General features: G+C 43.0%; 1 protein-coding gene across 3 annotated transcripts in view; it reads left to right on the forward strand.

Moving 5' to 3' along the window:
- The first annotated feature begins 7,243 nt into the window (after positions 1-7,243).
- Positions 7,244-16,945, forward strand: part of pbx1a (pre-B-cell leukemia homeobox 1a) — a 48,907-nt gene continuing 39,205 nt past the window's right edge. For all 3 annotated transcript variants that reach the window (XM_035169396.2, XM_035169398.2, XM_035169397.2), the window contains exons 1-2: positions 7,244-7,990; positions 8,735-8,808. In XM_035169396.2, coding sequence (XP_035025287.1) covers positions 7,806-7,990; positions 8,735-8,808 — 259 coding nt within the window. In that variant the 5' untranslated portion in view covers positions 7,244-7,805. The remainder of the gene's footprint in view (positions 7,991-8,734; positions 8,809-16,945) is intronic.

Consider the following 16,945-nt stretch of genomic DNA (forward strand, 5'->3'; position numbering starts at 1 on the left):
GAGATTTAGTGGACAGAGGACATGGGCCAGCCAGAAATTAGGTTAGGGAGAATGTGGTAGTGCGCAATAGGGGTAACAGTGTTTTCCAGTGTGATCCAAGTCTCAGTGAGTGCCAGAGGCTCAATGAATGACTGATTAGCACAGAAAGGAGTTGATTCAACTTCAACAAGAGAAGAAGGCATATGTGGATTAGGAATGTTGCAAGTACTGGAAGTTAGCCAGAATTCTTTGCCTTTTGGCATAGTGGTTGTTTTTGCAGTCACCAGAGACAGCTGGACTAGACTGGAGACACATAACTACAGTTTCAAGTGCATAGGGCAAATTAGGTTGTTTACCTTGTCAGTGGCTTTACTCGGTGGACTTGCACAGGTAGACTCGTCTTTACCTGAGTTGGTAATAATGGATAAGAGGCGACATAGGTTTGGTTTTGAAGGCATGAGCTCAAGTAGTGGCTCGGATAGCTCATGCAGCAGCCTTTCAAAATAATTGTCATGCATTTTTTAGACTATAAATGAATAATAATGTTCACTGTTAATTGCTGGATATGTAAATACATAATTTATTTATATAATGTATATAATGCAATGCTAAGTGATAGACCAACACAAAGCTAAGATGACGATAGAGTGAATCATGTTGTATTTCCCTGATTTGAAATTCAGTCTTCACTTGGATCCATCTTGAACGGTTGTTGCTAGTGAAGTGAAACAGGAAGGGAACCACAGATGAAAAAGCACGATTCACTGAGGATGAATTTATTGAGGAAGTTGGAACCTAAGGTAATATTCCTTCAGGGGCCCCAGAATTCTTTGCGACGTCCCTGTCCGTCTTCCACCAGAAGTCATAGTTCAGGGTTACATACAGAACAACATCCCTAATGCTGAGGGGAAGGCAGTAATTTGCTCGAGGACACGTCAGCGGAGCAGATGAGCGAGTAGATCGGACAATTTGGAAATGAATTGTGTTTAATTGCAGGTTTACATCCACTTGCTATTCCAGGTGGACACTGGTGCTTCATTAAAAAGCTGTAAATGAAAGTTAGAAAACATAACCACTGCACCACATTGCAGTCATGTCCATGTCGAATTAAATCAAGCTGTTACCTGGTCAGCGCCACCACCCACCAAACATACACACTCCCATCAACAAACAGAGAGAGCTGTCAAATAAAGCACCACTTGTAATTATGGGAGGGGGTGAAATTCAGATTTATTTATTCCAAAATGAAGCCTGCCGATCGACGGAGGGACAGCTCTCCTCCATCTGTCATCGTTGAAGCCACACGCGTCTGACACAGGGATTCATTCATCTTGTCGTCTTTGACAGTTGGATTTTCCCGGCGCACTCCCACCAGGAGTCGCACAGGATTTTTGGAGGCAGACTAAAAAAGAAAACACTCTGTGACAAGGAGTAGGCTCTTTATGAATGCAAATGAGTCTGGGAAAATTCACAGAGCAGCTAGCGGGCTTCGAGGCATCCGTCACATCTCCCCCTACCAGGCACAACCCACGCTTTGCCAAGAGGTCTAAGGGCTTACAGGGCCCCTACAGCAAGAACAGACACACTCATGGAAAAGGGCATGGAAATCCTGTGGCTGACACGCACCGGGAGTGCCACCAGTGACTATTATTTCTATGAAAATGATAAGCTTACTGTTTTTACCTGCCATCCACAGAATAGCTGGTGGGTTTGAGGTTTTATTATAAAACATTAATCTCCCCTTCCCTCTCTGTGTGGATATGCGTGTGTGAGGATGCGTCACTTGTATCACTTGACATTTGGCTCCCCTTTTATCCTGTTCCAAAGATAGTAAGTCAAATGCTATGTGACAGGTCAACCCCTTCATATCAGTCATCCTTCACCCTGACCCAGTCTCTGCTGCACAGAGATCCCATCCAGCTCCTCCACACTAAATGATCATTAGCCACAAGATACAGCCAAACCCTGCCGTGTTAAAGACGTGGATCTGTTTATTCCAAGAACAAAATCTCCATCCCAACCCTATTCTAGAGCCCTAAAGCCTTATTTTCTCAAACAAAGGCACCGAATAGAAATCTAACCAAGATTTTTGGAATCAAGTTTCAGAAAAGATCAAAGCAATGAGCCTCATCCTCAGTTGACTGTCATTTCAAAAACTAAAAAGGAGACGGGAACAAGGGAAAATGTGCTGGGAACAAGTGTTTAGTATGACAACTGTCATCATGCTCACTGCCAGCTCTAAATTAAAGGAGCATTACACAGGGGCGTTGGCTGGATTGTTAACCATCGGGCTGGGCCTGAATTCTTCTCCGCTGAAGACTTTTTAAACATGGTACATCATTTCTATCTTCCTGCATTTTGTTCAGAAATGTGAAGAGGAAGGGAGGATTTGGATTAGACTTATCATATTATTGGCATTTGAACGTTCCAACCACTCGAATGTCTCAAACCAAAATGAGCTTCAGATTAGAGACCTACTACCGAATTAGAAATAAAAATGACATACTACTCAAACTGGCTGAGTAACTCTTCATGACTTGGTTGCTGATGGACCTTCTGATGATAACTACAGTTCCCACCTGAATGGTTTACCTTTGGAAAATGAGGACTGACTAAATTAGGTTTGTCATGTCGCTTGTGAGGGAACCAACTATTTTTAAACTGACATTATCACCTCAGCTAGGAGGCTGAACTTTCATTTAAAGAAAACTGTGTTTGGCTTAGCTGTCAATGTATGACATGATCAGGAAGGTTTGTGGTAGGACTGCCACACCAATTCAATTATTTATCTCGCTCAAGACTCAGTCGGTGTTGCCATTGTTATTGTGTGTATTTGCTGGGCTGTGATGTTCCTGTCTCAATATCTGTGCATTGGATCTTCCAGCAGTTAAAATGTGTTGTTTGATTGACCTAGTCTGTGCTGGAAGGCAAATGAAAAAAGATTGTGTTTAAAGGGAACTGTACTATAACAAATCGGACCTAAAACGATACCAAAAAGGACAAAACTTCAGTTTCAGTCACATGGTTTGATACAAAAACACTGCTGGAGTCTGTGTAATGGTCTAACGTTCATTTTGTAGTGATCTAAGCAATATTCACATCATAGCTTGTGGGGTTTTAAAAAGTCATTTTACCAGATAATACCACTGATTTTGACAATTCTTTTAAAAATATATCTCTCTCCTCAGTTTCTCAGCTTTACGATAATGCAATAACAAACCACTGGAGCAGCGGCATAATGAGATGATTTATGTGTAATATCTTGACTGAGCTCCTGTGCAGGTGTTGTTTTCTGGCTCAGGTTTACTTAAAGTACCTCTCTTGCCTACGAGCTAATCTAAAGGTGCAAGGAAACTGTAACTTGTGGGTATTTAATTTAGCAGGAGTTTAAAGGAGGATGGTCAACTGAGGCAGAGCAAGGGCTGGGAAATGCTGACTCGGCTCCTGTCGCTTAATCTATTTGAGGCGTGATTAAAGTTTAATTCGTGCCCATCTCCTAATGCTAGTGTCTGTCTGTGTGTGTGTGTGTGTGTGTGTGTGTGTGTGTGTGTGTGTGTGTGTGTGTGTGTGTGTGTGTGTGTGTGTGTGTGTGTGTGTGTGTGTGTGTGTGTGTGTGTGCTCCTCAGCAGTGGGTCAGTGAGTAGTTTCAAGCTGAGCCCAGGTCTTTTCTCTCAGTCTGGGCCTCACTTTATTCATGCCTGAGGGACGCCAGGAGCTGCAAACAACTGAATTTTTCATCAAGGTTACTTCCTGGAGAGATGTGCCATGCCGCTACCGCTCTCTCCCTTGGTGTGTTCCTAGCTCATACATAACTTACCCTGCTCTGACCTGCTGCTCTCGCTGGGAGGACTTGTTTGACCCTGGTCCAGATAGAAGAACATATACTGTGGAGTCAGCATGTTATGAAGCTTGAAATACTGAGTTTTTTTGGTTGTTGCATGGTTTAGTTTATAAGATATCTGGTCACACTTTTATTCTAAGCAACCATCTTAGTGTTTTTACAGAAAAAAATCCCTGTCTTTTTCTCCCCCTGTACAACACTTTCAAATGTTCGATGACTCATCCTGCACTTGGGAGCATTAACTAATTTTGCTACCAGCGATAATGCTTTCTCAACCAAGGCACGACCATAAATTCTCCCGGTTACACTGACTGATTCACAGATGAGTCCGCAGGCGTAGGTGGTGGTGGTGGTGGTGGTGGTGAGAAGTCGCCGACAACAGACAGCATGACTTTCTATGTTGAGCTGCTAGTCACTGTCAACTCTGGTGTGGGCGTGTGACGCACATTCGGCGCCACTCGGCTATTGTGAACGCCAATCAATAACCGCGCCAATAGCCTGCATAGCTTCGTGTTTTTAGCAGACACACGTAAATATGCCAATTAAAATATCTGACATCTGAGTCATGGGGCCTTTAATAAATTATTTTAAACACTGTATAATTTGGGTTCAGGTAAAACCGTTTTTGATAGTGTTACATAGTTGTAATAATAAAAAAATATTGAACAAACCCACCTGTAAATGATTTATACATATGTGAACACTTAATACTGTAGATTTTCGTGTATATGTGCGGGTACATTTTACAGCATTATCTTTAAAATATCCTTATTTTCTCACAGCTTCATTAAAGAATGTTAGTAGTGTCTTATAAACCATTTATCAAATGTGTATATACTGCTTGTAATATTAAGTTTACAGTCTGTTACAGTCTTTCTCACCTTACATGAGAGCTTACATTTCTGTGATTCAGGTCTCCTTCCATATTTATCAGAGCAGCCTCACTGGATGATGGTAAACACATCTCAACTCAACAAATTCAACTAGTTCACATTTCTGTTGGGAATATACTGACGCGTTTGGCATTAACATTTCAAGTCTCTGAAAAACAACTCTGCAACTTCGGGGGAGAAAAACATGTGCTATTTATAGGAATATTTTTAATTTGCAATTATAATCAAATCCCACTTATTCTTTTTGTGGGTTTATTTATGCTGCAACAACTCATTTGGTTTAAGAAGAGGGAAAATATGATTTTAGATTATTTCCCCCTCTCTTTCATTGAGGCTGCATATGCTGCTTTTTCTTCAGCAATCAGCGCCACAAACAAGGTCTCGTTTATTCTAGTCAAAGTTCACTTTCCCCCAAAATACCCAAACAATAAGGTTATTCCTGTCTATTGGGTAACAGTGGAATACATTTGAACTTGGAGCAAATAGGACAAGCTCTTTGGAAATCAGACAATAAGAAGACAGATGTGTGGGAGGTATAGATCTGGAAGAGTCAACCTCAAATCAGACTGTAGTTTTATTCTCACTGTTAAGGAGACAAACGATTGGATAACAAAAACAAAAGGGGAAATGTCATGTCTGCTGATGTTTTTCACTCAGGCCTGTTTACAGCTGAACCGCCACCTTCTTTGTCAGGTCTACAACACAAAGATAATCCTCTGTCATTATCACCCGGTTAAAAGGGGAATAAAATAAAGCAGGATGGCTGCCGGACTGCAGACTTTCATTTCAGGGCTGTGCTGTGCAGTCTTGCAGCTCCTGAGCTTCAGACATTATCACCGCCACTACCCTCAACCTCACCCTGCCCCTCGTGACAATTACTGCCCTACCTCCCTATTCAGCACGTAATGAGAAAACTGACTGATCGATTTCTGTCCGGCCAGTAAAAGGAGGCAAGGAAGCATTTGGATGTAGCACAGAGCAGACTCAAAGAGACAGAACTGCAGCACATCCATAATGTTACTTAGGTTTTTTTTTATGGTGTTAAATGTTTATGGGAGATAATGATTATGATTACTGCAATATAGTGCTGCGTTTTCATTATCAATTAATCTGCTGATTATTTTTTGATTAAGGGATTAGTCATTTGGTCAAAATGATAGAAAATATTAAACTAAAATACACATCAAAATTCCCCAAAGCCCAAGTGACATACTTAGATAATCATTCTAATCCCTTTAAAGACCAAGAAAACCTACACACATTCACTCTTGAAATGCTACAACAGGTACATCTTAGCTTTTTGATTTAAGAATTACTCAACAATGGAAAGATGATCTATTATATTATATCTTCCCAACTATAAGATAATTATGTTAAAAAAGGATAAAAATCCATGCAACATAGCAAAAGATACATTCTGTGCTTGAAGCAGAGATGAGGATCAGGCTACAGAGGTCTAATAAACACTTATTTCTAAGGGCTCTGTCACACAAACGCAAACGTGAAGCAAAGTTTCGCAAGTCAAAGTTAATCACAGTTGAACTCCACAGGAACTGAATGTTTTATTCCCCCCCTCGCTCTCACAGATTAGAAGTGAACGTAAAGCGAAAGTTCTACACTGTAGCATTCGCATATGTGTGACCGGGTCCTGAGCCCATTTCTCGTTCAAACTCAAATAGAGTGCAGCTCTGGCCGCTCAGGTCCGAATCAGACAGAGCTGGAGAGAAACCAAACCTTCTATTTTTTAAAGTGATCTGAGCCTTAAATTTCCCCTGATTTTTAGGGAGGTGGAAAATGATAAAATATAGCCCAGCCAACGTGAATGAAACTGACCTGAACCTGAATATCATTTGAAATTTTTTGTCCGAGCGGTTGCCGATGCTCAGCTAGGGTATTGGCACCCAGCTAACCCTTGGCTCCTCTGGCACAAAAATAGGCTTTACCCAACATTTTGTCATGTTTCCACTCGTGCTCCCCAAGAACCTGTGACCAGACGGGTGTAAAATTGGTGGGATTCCCCTTTAATCAATCAAAGCCTCATAGCAAATGTAGTGATTTAAACACAAGGCTGAGGTACTAGTGCATTTATGACAACTGCTGTGGTTGTGTTGTACAACATTAGCCTTGTAAAAAAAAATATCACCTCACAAACTGCTGCATGTTCTAATAAATTCATCTTGATTTATTTATTCCTTTGACTGATTACATGGATGTAAATATTCAGCAGGGAAATATATGGTGTGGGTGACAGAGTGTCTTTCTCCAAGCACCCCCACGCTGTCCTGTAGGGTTAGAGTTCCGCTGCCACTCACAATTATTTATTAGGCTACATATTCACTCTCTATCCATCACTGCATTGCCACCCGGCCCGGTCACCATCTCTTTATGTTTATTATAGTGTCCCACCTTCCCGAGCAGGATGATTGACGTTTGCGGAGAGGACCGAGGTGGGACTTGCGCGCTCCTTCTTCTCCAATCGTGGCTCGAGGGGCGGAGGCTTTTCTCCCCATCCATACTCTGATTACGAGTCAGTTACCAGACATAAGCGAAACAATAACAGTTGCTGGTGACTTTCTATCCGAAACCTTCACCGGCAACTTGAGCCTCCGGGCGCGTATCTAAGCGCGTAAAGACCGTTCCGCGTTCATCGGGGGGGGAAACAACGCGCTGCACTTTTAATCAGATTAGGAGCCTTTAATTTTCAACCCTGCTTTTTTTGTGCTTGTGTTGCCTACAGTAGCGGCGCAGGAGTGGCCACAGCCAAAAGCAGCGATTCAGATCAGATTTCACCTCAACCAGCTGGGAGAGACACCGAGAGAGAGAGAGAGAGAGGGAGAGGGAGAGGGAGAGGGAGAGAGAGAGAGAGAAAGAGAGAGAGCTGGGAGAGGGTTTGTCAGTCTCCCTCCTCCCAAATCCAGAAAAGCTTACCAAGGAAGAAGGAGGAGTGCCGGGGCTGAGAGAGAGAGACGCAGAGGAATCCAGAGGAATTTCCGAGGATATTTTTTATTTTTTTACCCTTCTTGATATTTAAATTAAATAATAACAATAATAAAAAAAGTTGGAGGCAAAGGCAGCGGGGACCGCGATCGAGGATGGACGAGCAGCCGCGGTTGATGCACTCCCACGGGGTAGGCATGGCCGGACACCCCGGCCTGGCGCAGCATATGCAGGATGGCACGGCGGGGACGGACGGGGACGGAAGGAAGCAGGACATCGGAGACATATTACAGCAAATAATGACTATCACAGACCAAAGCTTAGACGAAGCGCAGGCGAGGTGAGGCTACACACACATCACACACACACACACACACACACACACACACACACACACACACTCACACACATAAAAAACAAACACTTGTCAATAAGAGAGGAAATGTTCGGCAGTGTTGATGGGGATGGAGAGAGAGAGGGGAGATAAAAACACAGACTGCCTCCAGATGAAAGTGAAAATGAATACAAACTTCCGATTTCATTATTAGAAACAACTTTAATATGTTGAATCAAAACTAATAATTATTGCACGATGATTGAAATTGAAGAAGATCCATGTAGAGGTTTTCTTTGGAGCAGTTGGCACCTCGGTTTCACCCCCTCTCACAGAGGAGCTTATATTGTAATCTTATACCATAGGAACATGTTGCAGATCCTCTTCTGTATAGTTGTAACCCTCTGCACTATTAATAATAACCCAGAATATGATGCAAAGTTCATTAGAGGCACGTGGGGGGGATTTTGTTGTCAGACAAATCTTGGTTTGAAGTCTCACATTGTGTATTTATGAGGCAAAATCACAGAATTTAAAGATTCAAACTGGACAATAAGATACATTTTCTGTGCCTTGGCTCTTGGAGAGATAACCTGCCTCTGACAGCATGGGGAAATCTGGGAAATTAAACCGAATCTTCATGAGGATTTTTGTGATTTGTGTGATTTCCCGATGCCCCTTTTGTTTATTATTGCCGTTGCCACTTGTGTGAGTATTGATGTGGAAAGTGGTCTCCTGTCCTCTCTGTAGGAAACATGCACTGAACTGCCACAGAATGAAACCTGCCCTCTTCAACGTCTTGTGTGAAATAAAGGAGAAAACAGGTACGTGGTGTTTTTACCATTTCTCTGTATTCGCTGGATTTCTTTTTACACTTAGTACTGATCCTGATGAGAATATATAAAAGCTTCATTTAATGATTGATGGGTTTTTATGGGAAAAAAATTGTACAAAGCCAAAGCAGGTCATGGCCATCGAGACCTTCCTTTCCCGAGCCACTGGAAATATAATTTTTTTTTTTTTCCCCCTTTGATTTACGACACGTTTTTCCTGACAAAAAGTCACACAGCTTGCATGTGAGCAGCTCGGACCCCAGACGAGCTGCTGTCATTGGACAGGAGTGTTTTCATGCCGACATTTGGGCCTTTCGCAGGGCTGGGGCTGTCCACTCCCCCCCCACACACACTCCTCTCAGTCTGTTTTCCTTGGCCGAGTTGGATGGTGTTTGCTAAGTGAGCTGTTTTACATGCAGAGGCAGGTCAGAGGGATTTTCTGTTTATGTTTGCAACGAGGGTCAAAGTCGTGAAAAGGAATGTGTGAATTATTACTCACTTAACAGCAGATTAAAAGAACAGCGGCTCACATGATGAAAGCCCGCGGATGTTCTCTGAGGGATGTGGCAGAGCGCCGCTTTTTGAAGGGAGGAAATAAAACAAAATATCCAATATAACCTTATCTGTGAACACAACTTTGAAGCAGGGGGCTGAGATTACTGAGAGAGCCTTGTCACTTTGTCTGCTCGTGTTGCAGCCGTGCAGACAGTTGGAAATAAACACGGGGCTTGTATCGAGGCAACACCATTTTCCTTAATGCAACGTGAAATGTTTTTCTTTGACATTTCGCTCTCGTGAGTCAGATATTGGCACAGGATCTTCCTGAAGAAAAAAGAAGAAAAAAAAAGAGCAGGAGTAAACAGATACTTTGGGATTTTCACCGGATTCATAAAGGTTAAAGAGTGTTTTCTGAGAGGAGGAAGCTGTATAGTAGGTTGGGGCCCTGTTTCTAAATTGCAAGGCTTGGAAAGTGAAAAGTGGGAGAGTAATGCCTGGCTCTTTGTAAACTGTCTGACGTCTCCCTGGGTTCAACTGGAGTTCGTTTCCAAAAAGAAGAACAAAGTGACTTGGACCTTTTCCTGGCTTTTCCCCCTGCCTCTCCTCTCTTCCCACCGTTCTTGGCAACCAGGGTTTCAGAGTGCGTCTGACGAGAGAGAGCCTCCCCTCAGCCTGCAAACTCTCCTCCTCTCTGCTCAGGACCAAGTTGGGGAATGAACATATTTCAACACAGTTTCCCTTTGTAATGTATCAAATCAGTTATTTTTTTTAACTAAAAAGCGTAGCTGGAAAAGCGTTTCTTCAGCAAGCTGTAAATGACGGCGTTGTTTCTTTGAAGACAGAGAAGCTTTTAAAAGTTAAGAATAACCCAAACAATTTGTGAGAGAGGACTTAATGGCTGTGTCCTCCCTGTCTGTGTCTGAAGAGCTGAGCCGCGGCTCATCTTCGCCCATCGGAGGTTTGTGCAGACGAAACTGAAAATCCTTTCACTGCAGTGACAGAGAAAATGACTCAAACCTTCACCATGGCATTTACAGCCAAATGTGCTGAGTGCAGTGTATGCGAGTGGAGTACAGCCTGTAATTTGTCAGGTCTTTTTTTATATTCTTTACAAAGAGTCAGCTTCTCCCTGCTTTTCCGACATTGTTGCAGAGTGTCTTTGAGAGGAAGAGCGAGGAGATCAGCACGGCGGTTCAGACTCCGTGCTGAACCGCTGCTCCTCAACCTCTCACTGAGCAGAGGAAACATATCTTTACATTGTATATCATTTGTTGCATGTGGCTGTTCATGTGTGTGTTGCATGTGCCCCCTCCTCGCGGTATGTCGCTGGCGTGTGAGTGTTGACAGCGGTAATATGGGACGCCGAGGTGTCCATTTGATAAGCAGCTGACAAACAAGGCAGGAGCGCATGCCAATAGAGGAGAGAGCAGGCCTTAACTGATGACCCCACCCCACCCCACTCCCTGTATATTTGTGCCGGGGGTCGGGCTCGTGTCACGGCGGGAGAGTATTTAGCAAGCTTAAACAAGCTCAGGTTCGCACGCCGGCTTATGGAAAACCAGGGACAGGCTTGTGTTCCCACTTGCAGACGTTCCTTTTGGCCGCCAGTGTCTCTCTATCTACAGGCCCCCCTCGCTACTAAAAAAAAACTATCATCATTGTTTCTACAGTTCCTGAGAGCACTTAGAATTTGTTTTCCTGTGCGAGCTTCACATCCTGTGAAGAGAGCTGGACGCTGTCTTTGTTTGTGTGGAACCATTACGGCGAGGGAAGCTGGCACGTACCGGTTGACTAAGTAAGAGAAGCCAGACACCAAGTCAGTGTTTCTGGGTGTCAAATTTCAGGCCTACTCTCTCTCTCTCTCTCTCTCTCGGCGGGCCTGGGACTGTTTTTTCATCAGGCCACTCTGTGTCAACAGCCTCACATTACCCCCATACAGGCTCGGGTCAGATGGAGAGCTCCTGCATGACTAATGTGATCAGACGGATAATGTATTGAACTTCATCAAAGCCGGAGACCTGCTGAATCAGTTGGTCCTCATAACTGCACCACCTCGCACACACACACACACACACACACACACACACACACACACACACACACACACACACACACACACACACACACACACACACACACACACACACACACACAGCACCTCCCGCCTGCTGCTAATTAGACATGTACACATATTTTACATGTTCACATTGTTCTGGTCACTTTCAAGGTTCCTGTCCGGACTCGTGAAGTATAGTGTTCATTGGCACAAAGCATTTGAAGCAGTGCTACGCAGCTAACTCTTCCTTTCATTATTCATTACTCCGCTTATTTCTTATTTAAACCATTAATTGCATACTCTTAATTGTAAAGTATAGTATGAGAAAAAATGTGTTTCTTCAAATGCCTTTTTTTGTCTCCGACGAACGCTCCAAATCCAAAAGATATTTAATTTACAATCATATGAAACATAGAAAAGCAACGAATCCTAATATCTGAGAAGCAGAGAAGAAATATTAGCATTTTTAAATGAAAATGTCTGAAACAATTAATATACTATCAAAATGATCAAATAATAATTCCAGGTCTAGTGAGTGCGCTTGAAGTAAATGGAAGGGTGTGTTTTATTTCCCGTACCATTACCATTAAACGTTGATGTAGGTACTGGTCGAGTTCCCATGAAGCAGTGGATAGACTGGTCCCAATGGCTCCCAGTGCTGCTGTTTTTCAGTATTTAATTGACATGGCTGTCCATGATGAGTTCAGGGGTTAGTGTTGCCTCTCTTTGTTACCCTCCTCTCATCCCCGGTGACAGATGGAGGCATTAGTCTCCAATGTGGCGCTGTCCTGAAACTAATGGCTATGTCCTTGGTTTTCCCCGCGCTAGCTGGGAGACTGTATATCTGTCCCCGGCTTGGAAGTGCCGAAGCAGCAGTTTATCCCCCCCATGTTTTAGTTTCCACGGAAATAAGGCTGAACAGGACCCTGTCTGTTCCCTCATAAATAACTTCAGATAAATAACTTTGAAATGAGCGCAGAAGTTTTTCCCGAGAAGATGCCGCCAGGCTTTGATTTCTGAGTTTATGGGAGGCCGTTCCCCCACTGACCAGAAATGTTCATCTAAGTGAATAATAAAAATAATAAACATGTAATATATTTTAGTCTGGTCGGGCATGTTCTGATCTTTGCTTGTCAAGTGAGTTACATCTTACATAAATATACCAGGTTCCCTTTTTATCCACTGACGTTTCCTCTCTACTCATATTTATATTCGCTGTATTATCAGCGTACTTCAGAAGCAACAGCGAGTATTTTTTTGCTGTTCCCTGTCCTCTGATATAAACTCACTTGCAATTAGGACAGCTAATATATTATGCAAATGTTGACTGGCTTAATTGAGACATGTTAATCATGTTTTAAGAGGCTAATTACAGCCCTGTATATCTGAGGTGGGAGTAGTAATTAGCCGTGATAACATATCTGGCTGTAGAATGGTCATATTCTGTGTGTCGACGTATGGCAAGGGAGTGTGTGTGTGTGTGTGTGCGAGTGTGTGTGTGTGTGTGTGTGTGTCTGTGTTTGAGAGCACAGATAGGTCGCTAGGTGTGTCTGTTTACTGCCTTTAATGAAATGAAATGCACATAAACACATTTTCACATTTCCGTGAAGGTGAAAGGTAACACCTTCATGGAAGCTGCTCGAAAGCAAAAGATAAAAAAAAGAAAGGATGGAGAATCAGAGATCTATCAGTTCACCTATTCAAATGAAACATGAATGCATTGTGTCTCTATCTATAGTTTCTCTTTCCTGCACGTCTCAATTTAGTTATCTGATGCAGCAGCACCGGCCATTCTGCACACGGGGCTTTTATACGAGGCTGTGTTCTTAGTTTTCTGACAGAGATCATATTCAGATCCATTACGCTAAGAATGCCTTCCCACTTATCAAATATAAAATTGCTTTAGAGAGGAAATTTGCTCTGTGGCAGAGTGGAGTTTCTTTTTTATCAGATGTTTGTCTCTGGAGCAGCTTTTACTGTCTACAAAACAGCTCCGGTGACATTATTGCTGTTGCAATTGCCCCGGCCATTGTTTTTCTTATTGGTGCTGTTTGGATTTGATTGGATTCTCCACAGTCTTGTGGAATTGCCTCACGCAGTATGGAGCGGTGGACGCGTATATCCTCATACTGTTGGATTGAAACACCTGCAGATCTTATTACTGAATCGTTCACGGGGCTCCGACTGTATATACGTCTGAATATTACTGCTGTTTAGTTCTCGTGTATCATCACACACCCCCACCCACCCCCCACCCCCACCCCAAACAGGTTATGTGTCCGTCTGCGTTTGTGTTTGTTTGTAAGTTAGCAGGATTACGCAAACATTTTTTTGATTTCCATGAGCACATTACATTTTGGTGTGGATCCGGATCAGGGGGCAGCTTTAGGAAATTTTGAGACAGGATGTTTTTCAAACATTTCTGTTGATTCCTCAGAGAATAATTCATGGATCTTGATGAAAACAAATCGGACATGTTTAGGGGACTGATATTTATGGGTGCGGGTAATTTGACGCAGATCCAAATAAAAATCTGGATTTAGTGAATTTAAATGTGGGAGTGTTGGGCCTTGGCGGAGGTATATTGATGCCATTCTAGTTTTTCATGGTGTTAAATCTCCCCTCCATCCTTTATTATGTCAGAGATATATACATTCAGACTTTGTTTTGGTCCATGATGGCGATGGTTGCCCTGACAGCTGATAGCCTTTAATTCGAGGTGTGGGATCTCGTTTCTCTGGCACCCCGCCACTATGATGTAAGTGGCGTGTTGGCAGCGTGCTGGGGTTGTACAAAAGGAACCCCCCCCCACCACACACACACACACACACCACCACCACTTCAACCTCTGACTTCGATGAACAGTCAAACATAAAATGGCAAGCGCTCTTCCCTGGCTGACTTAGTAAAAATGACATAAATTAATACATGCTGCTTAAACAGGACCAAGATTAATGGTTGCCTTTCGCAGCAGCTTAGATCCACTGTCAGTCGCTGCTCGCTGCCCAGATGGAATCAACACCAATCAATGAGGCAGCCTCTTTCTCCCTGGAGACACACACACACACACACACACACACACACACACACACACACACACACACACACACACACTCTCACACACTCTCACACACACACACACACACACACACACACACACACACACACACACACACACACACACACAGGAATACCAACTGTATATACTGTACATGTTCAGACATTGTCACGAAATTGCAGCCTGGTTGACGCAGTATTTCTTCTTCTTTTCTTCTCCTCCATACAAACTCGTAGCCATATCCTGTATTACTTCCCATACAGTGGGATGTTCAATCAGGTGCCACAAAGTCAGATGGGGAAGAGCAGCGAGGCTGATGGCTCAGTAGTGATTGGATGTTTCAATTACTGATAGTAATGCCATGGTGTAGTGAGTCATGCAGTGCAGATAGCACCATTTATTTTAATCAGGACAGGGGAGAGATGGGTGTGGATGTGTCTCCCCCGTCTCAGAGTAGTTTCACATTTAGATGCAAGGGAGTGCTCTCTCTCTCTCCCTCCGTCTCCCTCTCACTCACTCACACACTCACTCACTCTCTCTCACTCTTTTACTCTATCTCTTTTCTTTATTTCACACACAAACACACACACACACGATCAGGTGGATTTAGAGTGGAGGAGAGGTTGCCGTGGGTAACGCGTAGCGACAAGGTACTCTCTTGGTGAGCTATTCTAATTTATGTTAATAAACCTTGCCGTTTCTGTGAGAGACAAAGGGGCCACAGATGAGCCTTGGTAACCTCGGCACCTTCACTGGAAGGAAGGAAGAGGCACAGACAAAGAACAATGCCGACACACACACACACACACACACTGGGAGAGAAAAAGAGAGAAGAGATATTGAACTGTAGAGAAAGACACAAATACTGTCGCGAGGAGCGATGATAAATTTAGCCACACAAAGAGTTGTTTTTTGTGGCTGCAAAATCAAACAGCCTCATGCTGGCAATCTTCAGTGTGGTGTGTGGTATCTGCTGTGTGATTGTGTGTGTGTGTGTGTGTGTCGTGTGTGTGTGTGTGTTGTGAGGGCAGAAATAGGCAGGGAAGCAGGCAGGCAGTCTCCTGGGATCGTTGCTGCTAATTCTGTGGGACCTAAAAGAGACACGGGGTGCTGCAGTTTTGGATCACTTCCCGGGGCAGATGTGACACCACAGGTAGCATTTAGCACAGTGGGCGAGAGCATGAGTGTTAGCAGAGGTCAGCCCTCGGCCCGGCCGCCTGGCAGTGGAAAGGCCGTCTCAGTGAGGCAGATAAGGGCACTTACAATCGGCTGCTGGAATAGTGTCGGCTCTTTCAGGCACAAAAAAAGAGGGAGAACTCTGCATGTGGGAGAAATATTCAAGAGATTCAAGAAATCTTTGTTGTGTGTGAAGCCTGTAGATGCCGAATTGACACACGTTGAGAGTATAAAGTAAAAAAAAAAATGGAATCAACAGTAAAAGCTTCGATTAAGAAAATAGTGAAATAAGAAAATAATATAAAAAAAATTATATAAGTGGCGCATGCATGGAGAGAGGGAAATACAAGTTGGATCTGGTTTCAAATTTCAACAACATTTATAGTGAGTATAAGGATTAATAAGTCCAAACTGCCACTAGGATGAGATAGTTTCACTTATTCCAAATGCAGATTAAATTGAGGAAAGGGAAGAAATCTCATTAATCCGAAATTGCATCGGAGACAATGGAGATTTTCTCAAGCAGCTGGTTTAAAACTTGTTGTTATGAAGATTGTTACTCAATGTATTAATTCTTCATTTCGGGAGAAAAAAAGCCGAAACCTTAAAATGTCTACTCTCAACTAACAAGGTAAGAATATGTAAACAGTGTTATCCTGAGTAGCAGCGATGAGGATTGATAAGACAGCGAAGCCTCCTTGCTGCTTCGCTGTACTGTAGATATCCATATTCCAACTCAAAGAGTGAAAGCTGTGGGTCTCCACCGTGCCGTCTGTCTGCCAGCTTGCCTTTGGCGGTGTTAGTTCTGGACAGTTAACTCCTGCTGAAATTATGTTAATTGCTGTCATTTTCTTTTTTTCTACTCGAGCATTATCAGCAAATTATATACTTCTGTTCATTTATTACCCAGATACTTCTTCTAACGGAGCTTTTACCCTTCAAAGACCAAAAGTTTAGGAGGTAGTTTGCTCTAATGATTTGTGCGTACATGAGGGTTTATGTGTGGTGTGAGCAGTTTGTTGTTTTGTGTGAGTGTGTCATATAAAGTTTCGGAAGTGTTGGGCAGATGCATGTTTAGTGTTAATGTTGCAACACATAAAAACAACAGCGATTATACCTTTCTAAACAGAAAAACCACACTGATAGATATTGCATTTACGATTTGAGGTGTTTCAGTGGGTATGGTAATTTTGACATTTAATGTTCACAGAAAGAAATAGAAAAATGATGATGAGGAGATTTTTGCTGGGGTCTTTACCAAACAAGTAAATTCCCTATATGTCTAGATACTATGATTTTTAGGCCGGGTCATTTCTGATGCCTCATTTATAATCTGATGT

The sequence above is a fragment of the Hippoglossus stenolepis genome, chromosome 11 (assembly GCF_022539355.2).
Source record: "Hippoglossus stenolepis isolate QCI-W04-F060 chromosome 11, HSTE1.2, whole genome shotgun sequence".
NCBI classification, from domain to species: Eukaryota; Metazoa; Chordata; class Actinopteri; order Pleuronectiformes; family Pleuronectidae; genus Hippoglossus; species Hippoglossus stenolepis.